Below are 27,472 nucleotides of genomic sequence, written 5' to 3' on the forward strand. Positions count from 1 at the left end.
AAAACTCTATAGAACAAAAGCTACTTAGAATTAGTCATTTTATCCAATTTCGGACTTATTTTGAACATATGAGTGAGTCTCACCCACAAGGAGGGGTGACATGTTAGCTATGCGTCTATCAAATTTCATGTTTGTCAAATCCAAGCGGTTGCTTAAAATATGGAGGTTAGGAGGTTTTGCATGTTTTTACCGTTAGTGAATGTACTGTGTTTTGCAATTTTAAATATAAATGTTATAGAGCTATTTTGAAACGCAAATCTAAAAGTAATTTTAATTTAAATGATTATATAAATTTTTATGACAAAAAAAATGTTTTAAAAAAATGTTTTTGGTTATTGCATTATTTTCCGCAATACAGCACATTTAATGAAAAAACAACCCTTACTGCCCAATTTTTGTAAAATGAAGAGGATGTAGAATTGTAAACTTTTTCTTATACATATTTATAATAATAGACGATTTCAACTACCTATTCAAAAATGTTCATCCTTCCTTTATTGTTTTTGGGGTCAGATTGTTATTTGATCGGGCTAAAAAGATTCACATACTGTTGTCAAATTTTCAAATTACATCATAATTATTTAGTAGGTACAATACATTACGTATGTACTAAACACTTGACGGAATTAAGGAATTAATGATAGAGGATTCTTCCCACGTTTTATGTGTCATTGAGTTAAATTTTGTCATTTTTTAAAATATCGGTTATTCAAAACTTGTTTGGCTGTAAAAGGTACATTATTATAATTTATTCACTATTTTAATCTCTTATTTATAGCTCAGAGTTCCTCAATAGTTTATTTCCTGTATTTTTTCTCTAAATTTACTGTTTCCATTTTTTTTCAAGATATAAAATATCCTCAAGCTGCCATCGTCTTTAATAAATTGTATTAGAAGAATTCCTACTAAATACAATTTAAGAATAAACCAAAAGTTTGTAATACATTATGCGCCAAAACAAACGACACTGAAAATTTAAAGCTTTATTAAACATGAAAAATTAAGTAATAACATTTCAAATAATGCGAATTTTAAGTTTTGCTTCTATACAAAATGTATTCAAAGTGCTCGCCATTGCGTTCCAAGCAGTACTCATAACGCTTAACAAGATTGCTTAGCATGTTATTAAAAATAGGCTGCTGCATTCTTCTGAAAAAGGTCAAAAATTTTTCACGGAATTCATCAATAGTTGCCGGTGGGTTTTCTGTAAAAACGGCTTGTTTCAGCATACCCCATACGTAAGCATCAAGAGTTGTTAAATCAGGTGAATGAGAAGGGTAAGGAAAATTCGTGCTACGGAAAATTACGCGGTCTTCAAAATTTTCTCAAATCAGATCTAAGGATGCTCTCGTGATATGACAAGTAGCCCCATCCTGTTGGAACCATTGGGTATTCAACTGTATGTTTCTGGCACGACAGAATGGTCTGAGATCAATAAAAAATGGTGTCAAAATTTGTTCTCTATATCGCACTTGATTTAGTGTAACGGGTCTTCTACGCTCGTCTTCCACGAAGTAAGGGCCCAATAATCCATTATTTACCTGCGCACCAAATCGTTACACGGTCACTATGAAGAGGTTTCTCTACGATGATGTTTGGTCGTTCAAAACCAAGAAAACGATTTGTCTGTCGATTGATAAATCCATTCAGATGGATGTGGCATTCGTCTGTAAACCACACAGAAAAAAATAGGGGTTGTTCATAAACTATTGCCAAGACTGAAGCACAATAAACAACTCTTGATTTCTTGTCTTGAAAACCACCAATCTTCTTAAACATTCTTCGGATAGACGTTTCACTCAAATTCATTTTTAGAGGTGTTCTGCAGAGACTTCTTTTTGGTGATTCTAACACCTGTTGAAATAGCCTTCCTTGATTCGCATTTGTTGTCACGGTAACTGGACGACCAGTACAGCTTTTGTGTTGAGTTAGATCGCTTCCTGTTCGTCGAAATTTTGCAACGACTCTTAACAAGTCCTTATTAGTCGGTGCAGGCTTCTGAAACTCTTCCCGAAATTGATTGGCAACTATTAAAAACTAGGTCCATTTGATCGTCCATTCCCGTATGAGCGTAAATAATACTCAATAATAAATATTTTTTCTTGCGTTGTAAGCACCATTTCGAATCTTTTTGACAGTTTGTTAGAATAAACAATGTTTAAAAATACCATGACAACTATTGTCACTTGTTTCATATGACGCGATTATATTTCACAGGCTTCCTGATTTCAGTGTCCTTTGTTTTGGCACATACCGTATAATTTAAGAATAAACCAAAAGTTTGTAATACTTTGGGGATATTAAACCAGATAATTTGACGAAAGAGACAAAAAGTAAACTGAATAACTGGGAAAAGAAAAGTATTTTTGAAGTCTATAAAATTTATTGATTCCTAGCTGAGCGCTTTCGGCTTACAAAGTCATCTTCAGAGCTATGGGCAAATCCAAATGTTTAAGTACCACTATAAAGAGACGGATCCCATTTGTTTGTGTTGAAAAATTTTGAAAAAATTCCGTAAGTACATACGTCCTCACGTTTTTTTGCAAGTTGGTCGAAGTTAAAGGGAAAGGCGCAAAATGTCGCCTGTCAAAATTTTCAATGTGTTTTAAATGTATTAATTTTTTTCGAATACTGAGAAAACTAATACGTATTTTTAAAAAATTTAAACGCAGAATGAAAGATTACGGTATTACAGAGGGCCGAAAGTCCCTTAGAATAAAAAAGTTTCTTTTGAATGCAATATTCGCAATTAAAAATCACATTAAATTTTCTCTTTATTTTCACCTCTTTCACTTATTAAAATAAACATTAAGTTTTCAGGGACTTTCGGCACTCAGTAATAATGTAATCTTTGATTCTGCGTTTAAATATTTCAAAAATATTTAGTAGTTTTCTGAGGATTCGAAAAAATTAATACATTTAAAAAACATTAACATTTTGACAGGCGGCTTTTTTCGCCTATGCCCTTAAATTTTAAATTTAAAAAAGTTGTAAAAAGGTTAAAACATCACAACAGCACATTTTCACAAAAACACATTAAAATTTTTGAACATAGTAGGGTTGAGGCAACTAACAAAATCCATTCTGAAAGAAATTATTTTTAATTTTTTTTGTAATTTTGTAAAAATTGCGTTTTTCTCAAAATAAATATTAGTGATACGAAAAACCTCAAAGAGTAAAAAATGTAGGTTTTGCTTTTCTGAATATTTTCTATTTTTTGTTTTTCGGTAAGACAAAAATTGGCTGTTCAAAGTTTGCATACACACGAGCACGAGATTAGTGACTCGTTTAAGCCCTTTCAATTACAACCTTTTTAAAAATAAGTACTTTGAACCGGTGCAACTTACAGATGATATAAACAATACATGGTAAAGTAAATTGTAAAGCGGTAACGGTACCCATTAATTTCATTTGAGATGCTAATTAGGGGGTGATTTTCACGTTCATTTTTTTTTACCAAAAAAGGGACCAACATTATTTTAAGTGTAACTTGATTAGTTTTGTTGCTAGAAACTTTTATATATATAAAAAACAAAAATAAAGCTTTTTTAAACTCAAAAGTTTTATTTCCTGAGAAATAAAACCTCATGAGACCAAGTTTCTGGTTACGCCTATTACATTAGAAAATAAAACTTCAAATTGTTTTAAGCAGATGTCGCTACAGCATCCATATCGAGTTATTTTGTTGTGATTCAGTATTAAAAGGCTGGATTTGTTTTATAGACCAGGGCGCATCTGTAAAAATATTAGTACATTTGGACGTTGAGAGGTGACTCAAATTTTTTTTCCGAAATTGCTTGAAAATAACTCAAATAATAATATTTGAGTTATCCTCCCTCTCAATAAGGTCCGGAACATTGTTTAAATAATCAAAATGTCAAGAAATAAAAGAAAAATTCGATTTTTTTATTCGTTTTTTGATTACAACTTTAAGGCTACGGCTCCACGGGCGAGAAATTGACGCTAGCAGTAGCCGTAAAACGAACTTAATGTTCCGCGGAACGGAATAGGAATAGCCGAACTGTACCGACTACAGGACTTGTGCGTAGTCGGTTCAGTTCGGCTATTCCTATTCCGTTCCGCGGAACCTTAAGTTCGTTTACGGCTACTGCTAACGTCAATTTCTCGCCCGTGGAGCCGTAGCCTAAAAGTATTCATTTCCTAGAAAAGTTGAACTGACATAAAAGTTGCGTAATTAAATTTCCTACAATATAGAATTGGTTAAAAATGTAAAAAATAGTCACACTTGTTGCAAAATAGCAATAATTGCGAAAAAAACATACAAAAACAAGTTTTCGCATTTTACGTTTTTCAACCATTTATGCTACACTTAGGACCTTCATATTTCACCCAGAAAAACTTTATGATACAGTTAAACAATACTGTAAATTTCATTAAGATCGGTTCAACAGATTTTGCAAAATAATTTTTGCAATCCAGCTTTTGCAAAAAAAATTCATTTTTTAAAAATGTCACAGAACTGAAAATAAAGCAGATAGCAAGTTGAATTTTTTTTGCGTATAGAAGTGTACTGTACCTTTCATTTGCAATTGTGCAAAATTAAAATCGATTAACTACCACGGCGTCAGGAATTTTTTTAAATAAACATTAATTATTGGTGCTACGCGCAGGACAGCGGATAGTTTGCTCTGATTGGGCATTCCAATGACCTTTGATAATGATTGATACATTTTAATTTTTATTACATTTCGATATAAATAAATAAATTTGTTTATTGCAAAATAAAAACAGATACTCTATCCTTTGAAATAACAATTTTATTAGCAAAAACTTTCTTTGTTTATATATTTTAACTTAGAGAATAAAAGTTTATTATTTTTAAACATATGCGATTGTTTAAACAATATTTCACAAACAATAATAAAATTAGTTTGATTTTTGTGGAATTAAAATATTAAAATACAACAAAATATAGAGTAAGAAAATAATATATTAGATAAAGATTGGAAGAAATTTTGGTGGAAATCAACTAATGTGAATCGAACACCGCTGTCCTGCGCGTAGCACCAAAAATTAATGTTTATTTAAAAAATTTCCTGACGCCGTGTTAATTAATCGATTTTAATTTTACAAATTACAAATGAAAGGTACACACTTCTATAAGCAAAAAAAATTCAACTTGCTATCTGCTTTATTTTCAGCCCTGCAACATTAAAAAAAAATGAATTTTTTTTGCGAAAGCTGGATTGCAAAATTTATTTTGCAAAATCTATTAAACCGATCTTAATGAAATTTACAGTGTTTACTATATCATAAAGTTTTTCTGGGTAAAATATGAAGGTCCTAAGTGTAGTATAAATGGTTGAAAAACGTAAAATGCGAATACTTGTTTTTGTATGGTTTTTTCCGCAATTATTGCTTTTTTGCAACAAGGTTGACTATTTTTTAAATTTTAAGCCAATTCTATATTGTAGGAAATTTAATTACTCAACTTTTATGTAAGTACAACTTTTCTCAGAAATGAATAGTTTTAAAGTTATAATCAAAAAACCAATAAAAAAAGAATGTGTGTGTACTTTGTACGCACGTAAGAAGTTATACTTCTATTACATGATTTAAACGAAATTAATATACTTTTTATTTATATTTTGTTTAAATATTAAACTAATTTATACTTACTACTTCTCAAACATTTTTATTAGAACAGTGCCAAAAATTAAAATAATAAAAGAATAAAACACACACAAACACATTAAACAAGCCACAAATGATGTCTGAACATTAATTGTCGAAATTTTTTTTAACTAAATACGTATTTTCTGAAAATACAATTATATAATAAATATACTTACAATCATAAAATGTATTTAAAAAAACAAAAAAGAAAGTTTCTATTGGGACTCGAACCAGCGCTGATAAGCGCGGTTGGTATTGGAATTCATTCGCCTTCAACGCTTAGCCACGGACACTATGTGTCATTATTTACGAAGATCGACTAACTAAACGGATTAAACTTGTGATATTTTGATATTTTGAAAATTGATCAAATTATTTTAATTTTGAATTGAAATGATTTAGAATTGAAAAAATACAACGAAACATAGAGTAAGAAAACAATATATTAGGTGAATATTGATAGAAATTTTGATGGTAATCAAATTATATAAATAAAAGTATTACATACTATGTATTTTGGCAGATCAAATAGGTAGGTTTATACACATGATACATTAACAATTATTACGTACCTGTTGCTTTTAAAAACTATTTAAAAGTCACTACAATATTATAAACTTTTTTGTTTCTGTCCTCACAACAATAAAACTAATATATTATACATTCGTTTACCTTTACCTTTACCTCCAAACCACAGCTGTCCTACAGCTGCCATATCGGATAATTTTTGACATGTCATTTGAACATCCAATCAGAACAAAGTTATAATGCGCATGCGCCGGGCTGATAGGTTTTAACATATAAAAATTCACCCTCTATCGCCGGTAAAGAAGTATAACTTCAAAAATCGAATTTTTCCTTCATATTTTGACATTTTGATTATTTAAACAATGTTCCGGACCATTTTGAGTGGGAGGATAACTCAAATATTATTATTTGAGTTACGTTCAAGCAATTTCTGCAAAAAAATTTGAGTCACCTCTCAACGTCCATCTCAAAACAGATGAGCCATGGACTATTAGTTCTTTCATAGGTATATGACTATACAATATACCCTCTGAGGATCTCTAATGAGAGTGAAACGAATATAAGAGCGTTTATGAGGCTCTTTGAACGAACTGAAATATAAGACGTCTCTTGATTTCGTTTTACAGCTAATTACTTTTTTTTAAACACTTCAAATAAGTTTTAATAAGTTTTCCACAAGAACTGCTTCATTTTTTGGTCGTTTCACGTTGATATATTCAATTTGCAATTTGACCAATAAGAACCTACTGTTAGGCAAGACGTACATTGAGACACATGCGACGCAAGCCACACAGGGCAGCATACGCCCCGTTTCTAATGCGCTACAACTCTGCTTTTACTGGGTCCACAGACTTCATTAATATTACACCATTTTTTTTTCGTTTTTTTTTTATATAAGCTAATACCTTTTTGCAAGAATTTTTTTTCGATAAAATACTTTTTAGTTTTTTTTTGTTAAAAAATACTCGCAAATAACTCAAAATAACCCGCAAATAACTCAAAAAGTCTAATTAGTCCATTTTTGGACCCATTCTGAACGTATGTTTTTCGTCCCCGAGAAGAGGTGACTTTCACGCCCTACGTGCAAAATAATTTTGAATTCGATACCGCTAATGAACTTGCTTTTTTACCATTAAAAGTAGAAAAAACGTTTAATTTCTCATGCGTAATCTTTATCGTCTAATTATTTTAACTGTACTAATATCCATCGACTAATTTAGAATGATTAATGGACTTAAAATATTTTATCTTTAAAGCTGCTTCTGGACTTTCTTAAACATCAAATTTCATATACCAAACATTGATACTGCCACTTTGTTGGGTATTCTGACGGATTTCCGTTTCGACTATACTTGTAAATTGTACACGTATTAAGAGAGCCCTGCTTGCCATCGCAATTACAAAGCTTGTTTACTTGCCAAGTACACGTGTCGTTTGAGCCCGCCTTAAGTGGAACCTAAATCCAAATAATAATGTTCATGCAATTCGGTGATAACACGGAAAATTACACGGTATCGTCGAATTTCACGTTCATTATTTTGCATGAACCGTTTTTAGCGAATCTGTCGGTAATTGTTCTGGTCATTTGTTTTTTACAGAGGTTAATTAAAACAGGTACAAATTATAAAACTTATTAAATCGCATAAAGTGTATAATAACAAGTAACCTGAGCGTGACTCATTGACTTCAAGGTGCGGGGGTCAAATTAAATGAAATAATGGTTTATAACTCATCTCAGGTATCTGCGGCTTTTATAATGGTCCGAGAGCTGGTAGATATTTTTGACCAGGTATTTGAGGCAACCTGAAAATTTTTCAGGTATGGTTCAAGTGGAAATCGGTGGGACTGTGCATTTTATCAATGAAATAAGATATGTCTCAGACACTCCAAAAGCCGCTAACGATACAATGTTTTAATCATCGCATTAATCGTTGTAAATGAGTCGAGGGATATTATACCGCATTTATACTCAGTCCTGTTGGACAGGGAATTGGGCAGGGAAGTGGGCAGCGTGAATGTGTAAATAGCTCACTCGCGCTGCTGCTCCTCATGCTACTGCCATTGCACGGCGCTCCCTCAGAAGTCGGTTTTCGAGATGGAAGTCAAAGGACTGGCAGCGCGGGCACGAGTGGGTATTCACATTCAACTACTCTCTCTCTCTCTCACTTGTCGCCGGCAAAGCGGCAAGTGAGTAAGGGAGCAAGACGATGCTGTCGTCACATTCCATTCTTGTGAGTCGTTCGGTAATGAGTTGTGAGGACATTGGCGAGGAACTGATGTGTACACCTCACTCGCGTCGATATCGTATTTCGGGCAATATTTCCGTCAGCGGCAGCAGCAGTGGAAATAGCTGAGTATAAATGCGGCAATAATAAGACGAGAACTGGACGATAATTATTATAAAGAATAAATTTTAAAGTTTTTTCTACTTTAATGACAAAAAATGCAAGCTCATTAGCAGAAAACAATTCAAAATTATTTTGCACATCATATGTGAAACAATATTTAATTAATTAATATATTAATTTGTCTGGACTAAATTACAGTTCTGTTTATCTTGTTACTATCAACATTCACACAGTGTTGCCAACCTGAATTTTGTTATTTTGGGTGTAATTTTTTTCCACGGATCTCCGAGGGTACCTGTCTTTTTTAAAATATTTCTGTCCGGAAAGAAAGCACATAGCTATACGTGCATAGTTGTATATTTTATGTTGGTTAATAGTATGTATAGATTCAAATGCAACCTCTTAAGTTCAGATGCAGCCCCTGACAATTATCCTGGGTTTCACAGCTAAAATCCCTCGCAAATCGCCTGGCTTATTTATTTTATTTATTGATATTTGAATATCTAAATTTACTTTAAAAAAATTACAAATCGCCTCAAAGATATTTTATGTAATAACAATTTTTATCATTTTTTAATTTCGGGTGTCATTTTTGGGGTAAATGACCGCTACCGTCCAGCCAGGCCTGCATTTTTGTATACGGCTATTATGGAAGAGTTACCCCAGTTTCACACACTTTAAGTTGCGCTCACTACGGAGAGCAATGGATTGTATCCTCGCTCCGACCCTTGCTCCCCGGTATTTATATTCGTTATATTCGTGAATTCTCGCATTTAAAATATGTAATGTATTTATTTTAAATGCGAGAATTCACGAATATAACGAATATAAATACCAGGGAGCAAGGGTCGGAGCGAGGATACAATCCATTGCTCTCCGTAGTGAGCACAACTTTACGCACCTTTCACACATTAAGAATTTGAAACGTGCGAGGGTTAGAACTAGTCCAAGAGGCAGCGCTGAAAAATCTCTTTGAATTTACTAAAGCCTAAAGCTAGATTTTTCACAGTTGATTACTTTGATTGTGTATAGAAACATACTGCGGTCGGTCAAGCGAAACGTAGAACAGGGGTTACTGAGAGGGTATCAAAGTTGCTTTCCTACGAAGGTAATTAAATCCATTTACTAAGGCTGAAAATCAGTACACACATTCTAAATTAAATATAAATAAAAGTTATTATAGTCGGTCAGCTGTATGACGGGACAGAGCCGGTCGGTCGTCCCCAGTGAATGTACAGGGTTATTCACTATATTTTGACCGCCTTGTAAACTGCTTTATTTACAGAATTAGAAAAAAAATGTAAAATACAGAAGTTATTCGATTTTTTAATTATGATTTTTTGACATATATATCGTACTAGTGACGTCATTCATCTGGGCGTGATGACGTAATCGACTATTTTTTAAATGGGAATAGGGGTCTACTGCTAGCTCATTTGAAAGGATATTCAATTCTCTATTCAGTAATATAAACATTAACATGATTAATTACACAGGGTGTCCAAAAAAATTTTTTTAAATTAAATTAATTGTTTAATAACTAAAAAAATTTTTTTTTGGACACCCTGTATAAATAATGATCTTAATGTTTATAGTACTGTATAGAGAATTGAATAACTTTTCAAATGAGCTAGCACACGATCCCTATTCTCATTTAAAAAAGTAGTCGATTACGTCATCACGCCCAGATGGATGACGTCACTAGTACGATAATATGTACAGTAATTCTGTAAATAAAGCAGTTTACAAGGGGGTCAAAATATAATGAATAACCCTGTACATTCACTGGGGCCGACCGACCGGCTCTGTCCCGTCATACAGCTAGCCGACTATATTAACTTTTATTTATATTCAATTTAGAATGTGTGTACTGATTTTCAGCCTTAGTAAATGAATTTAATTACCTTCGTAGGAAAGCAACTTTGATACTCTCTCAGTAACCCCTGTTCTACGTTTCGCTTGACCGACCGCAGTATGTTTCTCTACACAATCACAGTAATGAACTGTGAAAAATTCAGCTTTAGTAAATTCAAAGAGATTTTTCAGCGCTGCCTCTCCGTCTAAACGCACGATGACATTCCAATGGTGGCTCAAGCAATCATATGGAGCTCTCATTACACGGCGGTTGGAACTTTCGGTGTAATGTGAAAGTTACCATGGGATTCCTCGAGCCACCATTGGAATGTCATCGTGCGTTTTAGCGATCGCACATTCAAATTATTATTGTGTGAAACTGGGTTTTCCTGAAAAATTTTCAGATTGCCTCAAATACCTGTCCAAGAATGTCGAACAGCTGCAGCTCTCCTGCTATATCTGCGGCTTTTATAATCTCTGATCGTGTAGAATTGTCACGCTTAGTACACTCGGATACATGTAGCTACCAATTGGATACGAATTGGACGGGAGTGTGAGTCATGTTTCGTTGTCAGATTGCATGATTGATATCATTAAAATTGAAATTACCCATCTTTGCATTTGCAAACACATATCAGCCTACAGTTTTTTTTTAAATTGATGTAATACAAACGACGTAATGTATGTATGCTTAACTTGGATGCCAATTTATTGTTTAGTTGTTTATTTAGGGCAGTCTAATTGTTTGGACGATGCGAACAATTTTTTTTTGACATTCGGGAGGAGAGACAGATTAACAAAGCTATAAAAAGAAGATTGTAAAAACTGTATAATAAAATAACAAATAAACTAAAAACAATAAACATAAAAACGTTAATTTCCTAATAATATTTATAGTCCATTGAAATGTTACATTTAGGGTTGCATTTCTTAGAGGAGTCAATTTTATTTTTTTAATGTGTAGGGGGTTCAGTAGAAGCTTAAGTTCAAGTTTTTGGGGTCGTCACCCATGTCCCCCGGCCGCCATATTGGAAAAAGGGGTGCAAAGGGCTTTCGCGCTGTATTTCCCAAACTAGCAGTCCTACAGAAAATTTAATTTCACATAAAATGTAGCAAATTAAATTTTGTACAATTTTATGTCTATTACTTTTTATCGTCAAGTGACTAACAAAAAAGTTATAAACAAAAATAAGAGAAAATTTTGTAAGAAGTTTCCTTTTGGAGGTTATAACTTTTTTTCGTTCATTTCACAATAAAATAACATCCTAACGATTTTGTAGAGGATTTTTCAATGAACAATCTATATATATAAAATTCTAATTCGCAGGCTTTGTTACCGTACTCCTCCGAAACCACTTGACCGATTTTCATGAAATTTGGCAGGTGGACTCGACCGGACAGGGAGTAGGTTGTTATCTATATTTCATAGCCGTACGTTATAAGGGGGCTTAGCCCCCCCTAATATTTTTTTTTATTTTTCGACAAACCGATTTTTCTTAATTGTATATGATTCACAAGCAAAAGATACATATAATCCTAAATTTTCACTTTTCTATCTTTAACCGTTATTTTTTTAAAAAAATTTCGTTGTTTAACATCTATATATATAAAATTCTAATTCGCAGGCTTTGTTACCGTACTCCTCCGAAACCGCTTGACCGATTTTCATGAAATTTGGCAGGTGGACTCGACCGGACAGGGAGTAGGTTGTTATCTATATTTCATAGCCGTACGTCTAAAGGGGGCTCTGCCCCCCTAATAATTTTTTTTCTTTTTTCGACAAACCGATTTTTCTTAATTGTATATGATTCAGAAGCAAAAGATACATATAATCCTAAATTTTCACTTTTCTATCTTTAACCGTTATTTTTTTAAAAAAATTTCGTGGTTTAACATCTATATATATAAAATTCTCTTTCGCAGGCTTTGTTGCCAAACTCCTCCGAAACCACTTGACCGATTTTCATGAAATTTCGCAGGTGGACTCCCTGCTGGATTGCGAACAAAACGGTGCTATTTTTACTTCTCTAGCGCAGTCCGTTTCCGAACTGCGTTATACCGTGATTTAGCGCGAACCGTAAGTCGTAGAAAAATTCTGAGCACAGAAGAAGAAACAACGGGAAATTTTATAATAGAAAAGTGCAGCAGATTAACTTTTGGACTCGAATTGGATAAAATATGAATTTTTTAATTTTAAGAAATTTTCAAAAAAACTTGCTTTCGCCTGGGCAAACCATCCAGTTTATTCATGTTAACTAGATGAACAAACGAAAAATATCGTGAACACTATTGCGTGTCTTAAATGATCGATAATATTTTTTGTTATTGTCATAATTAATTAATATTTAGAATTTTAAGGTATTAATTAAAAAAAAATTATTTTACATTTAATATTTGATGGGGGCGAGTTAAAAGCGCACTGAGTCATGCAGTGCTCTATGGGTGCAACTTATTATTGTTGCACTTTTAACACAATACGTTACACGCATTGTGTTAAAAGTGCAACAGTATGTTTTTGAATTCCTGAGAGAGAAGGTGTGGTCATATCAAAGGAATGTTATATATGTTTCATATCTCTCAATGCTACTCACTGTGTTGCCTATTCAAAATGGAAGAATATGTGTTTTAATTTATAAGAGAGATGGTTTGGACATATCAAAATAATTTTATACAAATTTGTTTAATATTTCTCAATACAAGTTACTGTTTTGCTGAAAAAATGGAAGAATATGGGTTTGTTTATTCATGAGCGAGATGGTTTGGTCATATGAAAAGAATGTTATATACTATATAACATTGTTTTCGAATATATAAGATATTATGTTTAATATTTCTCAATGCAAATCAGTATTTTGCCGGCTTAAAGGGGAAGAATATGTGTTTGAATTCGTGGGTGAGATGGTTTGGACAGATTAAAAGAAAGTTATAAAATTATGTTTAATATTTCTCAATGCAAATTACTGTTTTACCGAATTAAAAGTGGAACAATATGTGTTTGTAATTTATGAGGGAGATGGTTTGGTCATATCAAAAGAAAGTTAAGTATATATGTTTAATATTTCTCAATACTACTCACTATTTTGCCTACCTAAAAGTGGAAAAATGTGTGTTTCAATTCATGAGTGAAAGAGTATGACGTATTTGATTTCATTTGAGAGATGGTTTGGTCATATCAATAAAATGTTATATTTTTAATATATCTCAATGCAAATTACTGTTTTGCCGACTTAAAAGTAGTGTTTTAATTGATAAGAGAGATGGTTTGGAAATATACAAAGAAAATGATGTCCTGATCCCGCTTATACTAATGATTCCAACGGACTTACCGTTAGAAAATTGCAAGAATAACTTCGTTTAAAAAGTAACGAGTTTTCAGGTTTGGCACACGGAAAATTTTTGCGCGTAGGGAAACCGTCATCGTTATTTATTTTGCACCAAGAATAGAGTATTGTTTATAAAAAAGCATTACATTGATGCAAATTTTTGTCATACATTATTTTTTAGATTTTCTGTTAATTTACTTAGGGCCGGTTGTTCGAACGCTAATCAGAAGTTGATTATAATCAATCAGTTTATAGTAATCAATTTTCTTGATGGGAATCAAATCTAGACATCAAAAATACATGTAAAACACTAATCATTCATTGGTTGTAGGTAAAACAGTAAATAATATATAGCCGCAGCTGTTAAATTATTAAAAATTGCTTATTATTATTATTGATTTGTAAGTAAAAACAAGAAATTAACATCAGAAAGAGTTAATTATGGTTTATTTTAGATTAAAACCAAAATAATAAAATAAATCAGTCAACAATGTCAACATAACCTCAAAATGTGACATCTGTCAGAAGTACGCTTAATAAAATATAATTGTAATTAAATATTTGATAATCATCATTTTTGATTAGCGTTCGAACAACTGGCCCTTAGTGAACTTTGAGATATCATTATTTAATTCACAATAACACCGGTACGAAGTTCGTCGGGTCAGTAATTAAAATAAAATTAAAATTATATACAATTTTGTTTACTTTGCTGGTGCAGAATTTAGACACACAACCCTATGACGTCACGACGCGTTTTAGGCTAGCTGCAATAATTTGAATTTAGAATTGTTTTTAGGGGCCAAACGGAACACAAAAACAACTTTTTATCTTTGATACATGTTTTAAATTATTTTATGTTGCGATTTATAACATTCTTTTCGAATTTCAAATTTATGCAAGTTCCTTATTGACCTAAAATCAAAATTATAACACATTATCTAATTATGACACACTATCTAAGGTGCAACGAAGTTCACCGGGTCATCTAGTTTTCACTATAAATTTGTTTAATTTTATTTATTATCTAGGTTTTACAGCGCTCCAAACTTGACTAGATTCTCGAATTCTCATAGGAATACAATAAAAACAATACTTTTCTATCTATATAATATTAGGTGAGCGGCATCAACCGTTATGCCGACCACGAAAATCAATTTTAAGGTTAATGAACAATTTTGGTCTATTTTTATGTTTTCGAGATCGCTGAATCCGAATATGAAGTTTATTTTTATCTAGAGTTGGTGGAACATGTTTAAAAATCAAATTTTATACAAAAATGCCAAAAATCAATTTTGATGATTTTTCAAATTTACCTTGCTGTATCTTTGGTCGCTGTAAATATTTCCTTTTGAAAATTTTACTGTGTCATCTTTAAGTATGTAGATAACAATGAAATTTGTCCAACATGTTTAAACACATTAAAAAAGGAGTTGTTAATTTTTAAACATTTTGTCATCATATTTCGTTAGTTTCATGTTTACTTAAAAAAGTTGAGTGACAAACTTTTTAGTTTATAATTTTAACCAATACAACAATAAAATATAATTCATGAAGAAGTTTTTTGGAAAATTTGACGTCAAAATATACAATAGAAAAAAGTTATGTTACTTCATAGACTTATAGGCTTATATCTCGAGATCCTGACCACGGTGTGGTGAATGGCTAATTTTAATCATACTTTATGATTTTGATATCAAAAATGGTTTTTTTGCTCTTCTTAAGAATTTTGCATTTTGCGGTTGCGTCATTCTTCTTCTGAACCGACGAATTGGTCCTCAAACAACTTCGTGGGCCTTTTCTAGATATGCTTAGGGTTATAAGTTTTATAGTGGGGAGAAAGGTCAAAAACAGATTAATAATAGCATAGGAATGTTAAAATCATAATAAATTGTATGAATAAAAAATATATATAGATAGAAAAGTAAGCCTAACTTTTATTTTTATTGTATCCCTATGAGCCATCGAGAATCTGGACAAGTTTGGAGCGCTGTAAAACCTATATAAGTAAACAGAATTAAACAACTTTATAGTGGAAATTGTTCGCTGAAAAACCCTCTGCAAAATTGCTATAATGTTATTTTATTTTAAAATGAACTGAAAAAAAGTTATAACCTCCAAAAGGAAACTTGTTAAAATTTTTTTACATATTTTTGTTTATATCTTTTTTGTTGGTCACTTGACGATAAAAAGTAATAGAAACAAAATTGTAGAAAATTTAATTTGCTACATTTTATGTTTAATTACATTTTTCGTAGAGTTGGTAGTTTACGAGATATAGCGCGAAACCCCTTTGCACCCCATTTCCAAGATGGCGGCCGGGGGACAAGGGTGGCGACCCCAAAAACTTGAACTTAAGCTTCTACTGATCCCCCTACACATTAAAGAAATAAAATTGACTCCTCTAACAAATGCAAGGTAAGGCTTAAAAAATGTAACATTTTAATGGACTACTATTACATTTGAATGGAATATCTGGTCGTATAATAAGTGACCTCCTTCGTCCATTATGGCGCTGCAATGTCAAAAAAAACATTAGTTCTAGAAAGTCATACATGTCAAACTTTTTAGGCATACATGTCAAATTTTAGCGCGATGCGGCCTTTCGTATATTTTTGACAGCTGCATAGGTAATGTTGATGTGTTTGGAAAAATGACTCGAATGGAGAAAAATGATATTAGATCTCTCATTAAACATGATTTGAGAAATAAACCGCGAAGGAAACAAAAGAAAAGCTAGATCAATATTATGGGACTAATGTTCCTTCAGATTACACTGTCAATCTCATCGTTGATGAAACCATAGATTTCCATTAGTGCTATTAATGGTGCGGCATTTACAGATATTTACTTGTCTTTAACATCAAAAATTCAAATAGGAGCAGTTTGGTTTAATTTATCTCATGAGCTTTATGTTGTATAGTGTATAGTAGCTAACGATAGGCGCCTTTATTTATAGGTCTGGATCCCGCGTATGAAAAAAAAGTTGATTAATAGCTAGCTGAAAATTTGTTAATAGCTTAAGGGTGTCTAGTCGGATAAACTTTGATATATGGGAACACTGTAACAGGGCAGTTTTAATTGTGGAACAGATTAAAAATTTGGAACGGTCAGACCACGAAAACGGCACATTTATTTTGTCCGACAGAACAGACTTAGGGCCGGTTGTTCGAACGCTAATCAAGAAGTTGATTATAATCAATCATTTATTGTAATCAATTTTCTTGATGGGAATCAAATCGCGACATGAAAAATACATGTAAAACACTAATCAGTTATTGATTGTAGGTAAAACAGTAATTAAAATATAGCCGCAGCTCTTAAATTATTAAAAATTGCTTATTATTATTATTGATTTGTAAGTAAAAACAAGAAATTAACATCAGAAAGAGTTTAATCATGTTTTATTTCAAACTAAAACCAAAATAATAAAATAAATCAGTCAACATAACCTCAAAATGCGACATCTGTCAGAAGTACGCTTAATCAAATATAATTGTAATTAAATATTTGATAATGATCAGTTTTGATTAGCGTTCGAACAACCGGCCCTTAAACTCTCCGAACAGAGATTAAACTGTCATGCAAAAATCAGACTGCTATTTATCACCTGTCATAATTCCTGTCATTTGACATATTCTATATGTTCCACTCATTAAAACGCCCATTTGGTGATAAATAGCAGTCTGATTTTTGCATGAGAGTTTAATCTCTGTTCGGAGAGTTTAAGTCTGTTCTGTCGGACAAAATACATGTGCCGTTTTCGTGGTCAGACCGTTCCAAATTTTTAACCTGTTCCACAATTAAAACTTCCCCTGTTCCAGTGTTCCCATATATCAAAGCTTATCCGACTAGACACCCTTAAACTATTAACAAATTTTCAGCTTGCTATTAATAAACTTTTTTTTCATACGCGGGATCCAGACCTATTAACAAGTTAATGCTTATGTATGTAACACATCTCGCATGTGTAAAGTTTCTGTAATTAAAGAATGGAAAGAAATCCTTTGTAAAAGGTATAAAATTGTTTTTATTAAAATCCCTTAAAAGGATTATATCACAACAAAACGTTTTCGATTTTTATAAAAAATCATCATCAGTGTTCGATAAACTGGATGCTATCTGAGCCACAAAAGAAAAATATCTGGGTAAAAACCCTTTACATATAATATAGATGCCTTAAAAGTGCATATTTCAATAAAAAGCCCTGTGATGGTCACATGGCAACCAGGATAATGCCCCAAGGTAATGTATTGAGATTTCTCAACACGTGGGATCCAAATTGAGTTGATTACATTTCAATGACTTAATGGCAACTGAAAGTAATCAACTCAATTTGGATCCCACGTGTTGGGAAATCTCAATACATTACCTTAGGGCATTATCCTGGTTGCCATGTGACCATCACAGGGCTTTTTATTGAAGTATGCACTTTTAAGGCATCTATATTATATGTAAAGGGTTTTTACCCGGATATTTATCTTTTGTGGCTCAGCTAGCATCCAGTTTATCGAACACTGATGATGATTTTTTATAAAAATCGAAAACGTTTTGTTGTGATGTAGCCCTTTTAAGGGATTTTAATAAAAAAATTTTTATACCTTTTACAAAGGATTTCTTTCCAATTTTGTGATTGATGGTATACATCCAACTACAGGAAAAACATTTTCTTTTCCTTGTGGATTTTTCTGTAATTATTCATCGTTATACCTACTAATATAATTTTCAATCTACTTGTTTGCTTGGCGGTAATTAATATTAGTTTTTGTTGCAGCGTGATGGGATGATCGGCCTGCAAGAGTGTGGGCCCGCGCCGCCTAGAGCGCCGCTCTCGACCACAGCGCCCTCAGCCGGAAACAGTAACCGCATCCGGGAAAGAACCGCCATAGCCGTCGACTATTACAACACCCATGTCCATCGAGCTTGGACCAACGCAGGACTATCCACCAACAATAGGTTGGTATCGCTAACCATCAAATACTGTATGTATCATACTTATTATGTCGGACGTATATTAAAAACAATTTAATTCTTTTGTAGAGAACGACTTAAAATTCTTTTACTGTTTTTATAGTCGTTTATGCTTCGTCTTTAGAGATTGCAATTGCTGGATTCAGAAATCCAGCGCTTTTTTTACATGCTGGATCCAGCAATCCAGCTCGATCCAGCTCTTTTTTTACATTAGCATTGCGGATCCGCAAACGTGTCAAATTCGAAATACGTTGCTTAATGTCTTTATTAGCCTCTATATTCAGAGTCGGCAACTTGCCATTCTATCGCGCTAGCAGTAGCTCAGTATGTTGAAAAGTTTTTATAGTCTGAGTCTAAAATAAAAGTTTGCATCGACAAAGTGTTGATAGACATTGATTCTGCGATATAATTCTCTGCTGGAGAGTGGTCAATAATAATCGATGCGTTGATCGCCACTCTTTAACCGGTGTAACTGTCTTTAGAAGCTCTTTGCAGAACAGAGTCCACTTTGATAACGACCAACAAAACGATGAAATTTGCCTTAGACAAATCGGCTCCTCAACCGGCTATATGTGCAGTTCTGTGCCAATAAGGTTAGGCGATATGACGATAGATAAAATATGTTTTTAAGAGGAAATAGTAGCGATCAACAGGTAGCGAAAACGGGTTCCAAGATTGCGGCTGTAATTTTGAATATTTTTTCGAGATATTTGGCACACGTATTCGTAATATAATAAAGAATGGCGGTACAGAGCCCAATTTGAAAAATATATTAATATGTGGAAATTACTCTGTAATTAAATACAATATTAAAAAACGAGCCTGTACCGCCATTAAGAAGAACAAAAAATACACTTTTTTCAAATAAACTTTTTTATCCGATGCCTATAGTCGAGGAAATGAAGCTGAAAAAATGGCAAAATCTCGCAATTTTTTCGTCCAGCATCGATTTGTACAAAAATTTGGGTTTAGGCTCATTACACCCTCTAGTTCATTTTCTATATTGAGCCGTTGTACGTTTTTGGTTTTTTAAGGGTGAAAACTACCCCTAATTGTAAAAAATTATAAAATAACATTTTAAACTTTAATATTGTCAACATTTGGTTCTTATTAGTTACATAATGATTGTTTTATGCTTTAAGATATAGTATCATAATATTTCAACCCTTAAAGCCACCCTTGTTGGAGCTAAATATAAGAAATTTACTTATCCTAAAAGAATAATTTCGGCTTGCATCGATTTACATAAAAATTTGGGATTAGGATCATCTCACCCTGTACTTCGTATTCTATATCATGCTTAAGGGCGTTGATTATTTTAGGGTGTAAACTACCCCTTATTATCAAAAATTATATAAAAACATTGGAAACTTTAATATGGGTAAAATTTGATTTTGATCGGTTAAATAATGATTGTTTTATACTGTAGGATATAATATCATAATATTTCAACCCTTAAAAACCACCCTTAATAACATTACAGTTTTTATAAATAGATATTTTAATAGATCTATAAAGAAAAAAAAGTAGAATTAAAGAATTACAAAAACATTTATTTACACAAAAATACGAATTTACAAATATGTACGAATAGTTTTTTAGTCATCTTCCAGTATACGAACCGGTGCTGTGTTATTATACATACATTGAAAATTATCCATAAGCGGCCTATCCGAATTTTTCGAAAAAAAAATTTGTTTTATAAACATAGCTCCTTCATTTTTGGCGATAAAAAGTTTTTTCAAAAATGAATTTGTATAATTTTTGAAGAGTTATAAGACTGTGTAAACTAAATTCCGTAAGATCCCTTAGTTTTTAATTAGGGTGGGTTTAAAATGCTCGAATAAGGGGGTGTTTGCTCGTAAATAGAGGTTTTAAACAGCTATATCTCGCTAACTGTTCACTGTAATTAAAATCTATGCCCAAAGGAAATTTAGATATTAAAAAAAGCTACAATTTAGTAGTCCATCATTTTTTTCGTATCTCCAGTATTTTCGGAGATATTTTGAAGTAAATGTTGAAAAATGGGAAATTGCAAAAAATTAATTTTTCTTTCAACTCCAATTTTTCTAAAATTAGGCCTTTTAAATAGGTCAAACTTTTTGGGTGTATTGATAATACAAATATAAAAGGTATTACAGCAAGGTAAAGGTTAATTTTTAATTAGAAGGGTAGTTAGGGGGTTGTTTTCACCGATTTTTTCATAGAGAAAAGCAGGTACCGACCTTTTATTGATCATAAGTCGCTTAATTTTCATGCTCGAAACTTTTTATTATTATTTTTTGAAAGGGCTAACTATATACTTGAAAAAAGATTATTTAAGTTTTCCTCGAAAAATGCAAATTTTTTCCGTTATTTTACTTTGAATATTTCAAATTGGGCATTTGACGAAAAGAGCTAATTTTAACATGCCTTATCTCAGTTTGTATTGGTCTTAAAGATATTACAGAAAATGAATTTGGTTTGTGTTACTAAAAGATACAATTTTGGTATCTACAGTTTTTTTGATTAAATGCATAGTTTTTGAGATATTCTCAAACAACCCTCTAAACAAGTCGATTTTTTCATCGAAAAACTGTTACTTTCAAGCGCGAATAACTCGAAAAATATTAGTTTTACGAAGAAAATGTAAAAAAAAAAATTTTTCTTAGAATTACTTTTTACATCAATTTACATGGTTAAAATGTATTAAAAAATTCCCGCCCCCGAGATGGGGTGGCAACCACCCCCAAGGTTTTAGCGTACAGCGGCATGATATAGAAAATGATCCTTGGACTATTCCCTATCTTCTGTGAAAATTTCAAGTAAATCCATGCTGGACGAAAAAATTTGGAGCCCAAATGCTTCATTTCCTCGATTACTAGATTTTGTGTCATTTTGGAACTACTAATGAAATAAAAAATTTTAGTAGTTCCAAAATGACACAAAATCTAGACATCGGATAAAAAAGTTTATTTGAAGAAAGTGTATTTTTTTGTTCTTCTTAATGGCGGTACAGGCTCGTTTTTTTAATATTGTATTTAATTACAGAGTAATTTCCACATGTTAATATATTTTTCAAATTGGGCTCTGTACCGCCATTCTTTATTATATTACGAATACGTGTGCCAAATATCTCGAAAAAATATTCAAAATTACAGCCGCAATCTTGGAACGCGTTTTTGCTACCTGTTGATCGCTACTGTTTCCTCTTAAGGTCTCACTTCCAAAAAACTAAGTAATTCATGTTTCTGTTGTTTGGAAATTTAGTATACAGACAAAAAAACATTAAAATCGTGTTTTTATTTTGATTACACATTTTGTTGGATGTGCGCTGGATCCAGCTGGATTGAAAATGCTGCTGGATTGCAATCCCTATTCGTCTTCGTTTAAGACTCTTCTTTAATATTTCTTATATCAACTTAAATTTTTAAATAGCGTATCTTTATCTCTAAATAGCGTTATTTTTGACATAACTCGTATAAAATTGATAAAATATGATATATGATGGTTAAGTTTTAGATTTTTGACTATCCAGAGCATTTTATGAAGAATATCTTTTTTTCGTAAAATTGATAATAAAAAAGTTTTCCATGTGGTTCCTAGCTACGCAGACATACTGTATAAGAGCTTCTGTATAAGAATTTTCAAATTGCAATGCCATATTCGGATTCAGCATAATCAAAAACAAAATAGAAACATATTTGATCAAAGGAAAATGATGAATTTAACGATATTTTTAAAATTATTTATACAACACAATTGTTATTGTTTAAACAATTAATAAACAATTAGCGGCCAAATATGCGAGTAGAACTTTTTACTTTAACAAGTATATAAACTAACAAAAAAAGTTTTAGAAAAATATAAGCTTGTTTGAATTTTTCCGAAACAATGCATGTTTTCGTTCTAATTGCACTCCCCTATTTGGGATGAAGTCAGAAAAAAGTCTACAATAGAAAAATAGAAGGAAGTACAGAATTGCATTTCAAATGCAAAAAGTGCATCGAAAGGTGCACAAACATGTAAAAATCAGTATATTACGGGCCAGATTTTGTTATTCAGGGAGTTTTTGGGGTCACTGAACACCAATACCAATACGTCACCAAAACCGACCCTCGGAGCACCTAAACGGAGATTATAAAAATATACACACGGATGTTGAGAATTCCATGGGACAAAAGTTACTAGCAATGATGTACTTCGGCGCATGAGTAAACAAATAGAATTACTACGAGTAATCAAAGGGAATAAAATTCAATACTTGGGACGTGTATTGAGAGGTGAAAGATATGAATTAGGTACTCAAAATCATTTTGGAAGGTAAAGCACAGGGCAACAGAGCAGTAGGAAGACGGTAGAACTCATGGCTCAAAGACCACGTTTGACCGCTCATCCGAAATCTTTCGTGCAGCAGTTTCCAAAGCTACTATTGCCATTTAGATCGCCAATCTTCAAAAGGAGACGGCGCAGTAAGAAGAATACTGCGATACATATTTGATGGCAGAAATTAGTGACACCTGTTTCTGTTTTCTACTATCAAAAATACCGAAGCACGTAACAATCGCGAATTAAATAGCGGCTGATACATATTTCGGAAAATTTTTGTTAAGTCTTTATCCCTGAGTGCCAATTAGCCCGATCAATGAACACAAAATTTTATGAAAACCTCCAAAAAAATAAAGGAAGGATGAAAATTTGGGAATAGGTAGTTGAAATTGTCTATTATTGTATAAGAAAAAGTTTACAATTCTACATTCCCTCCATTTTACAAAAATTGGAAAATACGGGGTGAAGAAAATTTTCTCGGCGGTGAAAAAAAATACGTTCAAAATAAGTCCGGAATTGGATATAATGACTAATTCTAAGCAAATTATGTTCTATAGAGTTTTTTACAAAGTCAATACTTTTCGAGTTATTTGCGAGTAAATATGTTCATTTTTAATAAAAATAACATGTTTTTGGACGGTTTTTCGGAGATAACTCAAAAAGTAAGTATTTTATCGAAAAAAATATTCTCAGCAAAAGTATAGCTTATATTGAAAAAAAATGGTGTATGCATAAAGTCTGTAGACCCAGTAAAAGCAGAGTTGTAGCTAATGAAAAGTAGGTTCTTCTTCGTCAAATTCCAAATCGAATATTTCAATGGGAAATAACCCAAAAACGGAGCACTTTCCGGGAAAAATTCATTTTAACTTTTGTAAAGTGTTTAAAAAAAGGTTTATTTTTGTTTTTAAAAAAAAAAACTTACATTAAAAGTGAGTTACGCTCAAAATATTGTTGGTCCCTTTTATTTTTGGTAAAAAAAATCGCGAAAATCACCCACTAATTAGCATCACAAATAAATTTTATCGTTGCCACTTGACAAGTTACTTTGCTTATGTATTATTTATATATCGCACATCTAGATGAAGAGTAGCACAACTCAAAATATCTCTTTTTTCAGGAATGGCAAAAAACGTATAATTCCATTTCTAGTTGTCCTGTTCAAAATATTGTTGCATAGTATTGCATAAATTATTTTACTAAGTTATTTATTTGCATAATTACTTCCTTCAATACTCGCATCACTTGTTAATTCATATTTTTTGTGTTATGTTAGTATTCGTGACTAAATCATTCTTTACTAATTTATTAACTCAAATTGATTGAATTTTAGTGAAATATTTTGAGTTAATGCACTCTTAATCTCCATATCTTTTAATGATCTTCACAGAAAGAGTGGTGTGTCTAACTTTTGTATATTTTATAATTAATGAATTAAAACAATTTTTTAGTTCAACTGAATATCTTTATTTAGGACTTAGGTAACAAACAATTAAAAATAATCTAAAACAAAGCACTAGTTTAAGAAATGTCTCTAAAAATAAAAGGAATCATGGTATTCTATTCTAATAAACTTAAAAAAGGTTTATAAAACATTTCAAAAAGTATAAAAGAAATCACATTATTCTATTCTATTAAACTTAAAAAGGTTTGTAAAACACAGCGCTACTTTATAAAATGTCTCTAAAAATAAACGGAATCATCAATAATACATTTATACGTTTTCAAGTTATTCTATACCTAGTGCATTTTTGTAATAAGAATCAACGTAATTCTGTGGAATAATTTTCTTATCAATTAATTCCATAATGTCCCGTTTCTTATTGTCACCCAATGGTATTTTTTGTAAATACGCTTGTTTTAAAGGAGAAAATTTGTGAACTTCTGTTCGCCTTTGATTTCTTACCAATACTTTTTTAAAAACAGTCTCTTCATAAGAAGTTTTATAAAAAAATGTCATCGGTTGCTGCTTTTCAACACGCAATTGTTTAATGTCGTGCCATTTTACTTGTTCTCTATTATCATTAACAGTGAAATTGTTTCCCCATTCTTCTTGAAGAGTTTTAATATCATAGAACTTGTCATGTGTAAGTTCTTCCACATAATAAGGTTTTCCAGTTTTTTTAGCTGTTCTTATTAAAGTTGCGTATTGTTGTGGACAGTATATTGGACCTGATTTAGTATATCTTTTGATTTGTTTCTCGATAACACTGTGCACATTATCACCTTCGTTTTGTGAATGTCCACGGATCAAATATTTATGAGTAATTGAGTTTATTCCCATAGTCGCAACAGCAAAGGCGTAGACACTGAGCAGATATTTATTTTTTTGTTGGCCACAACAGTTGTCACTGTAAAATATAATATTGAGTTCAGTACCTGATATATTTTTTAAAGCTGCTATTTGTAGATATTGCAATACACAGGATCCAATTTCCACAGCACCGCGTTTACCTTCAGTCTCGTCCCAAAAAAAGCATCTTACATCTTGTGCGAACAAATCACTAATCGTAAAATTTAGGCAATTAATTCTTGATTTATAAAAAAACAAGGATACTTGCCCTTTAGGCACCTGCATTACGGCTTGAAGATCGTAAACTGCAACAACGGCGTCTGTCCTTTTCTTATCTGCTTCTTTTTCTGATCTGGACAGCACTTTCTCTTTCAAATGTTGGTCATAAGCTTCACGCAATTTTTGTTTTTCTTCTTCTGTAGAATTTTTGTATGTTTCGCACTGATCGCAGGCATCTTTTTTTGGGATGTGAAACGAAATATTAAACTGCGTGTTAAAAATTCGATTAAAAGTTGATGCCGAAGCAATTGGTAAATTTTGATTTTCGCGTAGATCTTTATAATCACGGTATAAATCCGCAAGAGATTTTTCACTTGGAATAAATTCCCTTGTGGTTTGTGCACGGAGGTAATGAGATTCTATTCTAGGTATAGACCTGATAAATACGACTACACTTTCTTTTACTTCATTATCTATGGTCGAGTGCTGTTTGTGTTTACCCCTTCGGTCATCTTCTATGAAACCGCCGTCTTGTCGTTTTAAAAGAGCTGTCCTAATACATTGATCGCTTATGTTTAGAGTAGCTTTAAAGAAAGTCTTGCAGACTCTAATAAGAATGTTTTCAACGTCAAAAAAAAAATGCAGAATTTAATGACCTATAATTTTGGGTACTACTGTGTCTGTATTTAGGCTTAATAACTTGAGTGTGCCTTACAATGAACTCTCTTTGCCTTTGAAGATCGCCCATTTGCCAAAAATTTTCAAATAAAGTTTTGCGTAATATTTCTCCTATTTTTGTTTTGCATTTCAATCTACACTTATCGTTGCATGGAGGCTTGATGGCTCTTTCAGGAGCACTTTTATTAGTTGAACTGACATAGGCCTTTCCGGTATTTCGATGCAATTTCTTAATATTCGATGACCAACCAGCAGGGTTTCTAGTCCTTTTTCTACCCCTTTGATGGTTTTCAGGATCAGCAGACTGATCTATGATGGATTGAGATGTGGAAGTTTCAGGAGCAGGAATCTCGTTTAAAAGATTGGCAGAATCCAATATAACGGATGACACAGACTTACTACTTATTTCTGTGTTACTGCTGCTTGAAGAGCTGCTAGAATTACTAGATGAGCTGCTGGAATTACTAGATGAGGAGCTGGAACTTGAGGAACGAGATCTTTTTCTTGAATATATGAGAGGTAGACGTCGAGTTCTCGTTTTAGGAGATGGGTGCGGATCCGCATCCGAATTGTCTAAATTGCTACTGTGACTGTTAACCGGTGAAATGCAGTATGATGGTTTTACCTGAGCACTAGTTGATGGTGATGCTAACTTTGTTGGGTTCTTCTGTAATTCCATGGTATTATTAACTAAAATTTCTTCCGTCACCTTGGTGCTCATCAAAAGTGTTGTCGAGTTCTCTCGAAGCTTCATCCCAGTATTAGTACTATCAGGATTATTTGACGTAGCCTCCATCGCTTTCTGTAGAAGTACAAGGCCACGACCTTTCATCATCTATAAGAAAAACATACGAAGATAAGATAAAAGATAAAGGCAGTTTATGTTTCTATTTGATTCAGAGTTGGACCATCATCTTCATATAGCTATTTCCGCATCTTATGCATCCTCAGTGAAGCTGTGCAGTCACAACTCTAAACAAAGTATCAACACCCTGCCAATTTAAGGGAAAACATCGCGATGCAATGATTACACCTTTTGAGACGCAATCCAACGACATCTCTCGTAAAACGAGGGAACGAAAAGCCCTAGATACAAAGTTGACTACTTTTAAACAATTAAAATAATTGAAATAAAAATAATAAACAATATTTTAAATCCGAGACTTTTCGTTAAGAAACTGCTTTCTGGCTGCATCCTATATCTCCAGTTTTTACAATATATAAGCACAAGAGACGACGAATATAGAAGAAAGCAAATAAAGGACCCTTAGGCCACGCATTTACCTTCTTTTCGTCTAGGAAAAAAGGACCGAAAG

At 32.4% G+C, this 27,472-nt stretch overlaps 1 protein-coding gene across 7 annotated transcripts in view; it reads left to right on the plus strand.

Moving 5' to 3' along the window:
• Nucleotides 1-27,472, plus strand: part of LOC114324811 (signal-induced proliferation-associated 1-like protein 1) — a 449,432-nt gene that overhangs the window by 242,111 nt on the left and 179,849 nt on the right. For all 7 annotated transcript variants that reach the window (XM_028272736.2, XM_050651737.1, XM_050651738.1 and 4 more), the window contains exon 2: nt 18,465-18,646. In XM_028272736.2, the coding sequence (XP_028128537.2) occupies nt 18,474-18,646 (173 nt within the window). In that variant the 5' untranslated portion in view covers nt 18,465-18,473. The remainder of the gene's footprint in view (nt 1-18,464; nt 18,647-27,472) is intronic.

Source organism: Diabrotica virgifera, chromosome 5 (assembly GCF_917563875.1).
Source record: "Diabrotica virgifera virgifera chromosome 5, PGI_DIABVI_V3a".
Lineage (NCBI taxonomy): Eukaryota > Metazoa > Arthropoda > Insecta > Coleoptera > Chrysomelidae > Diabrotica > Diabrotica virgifera.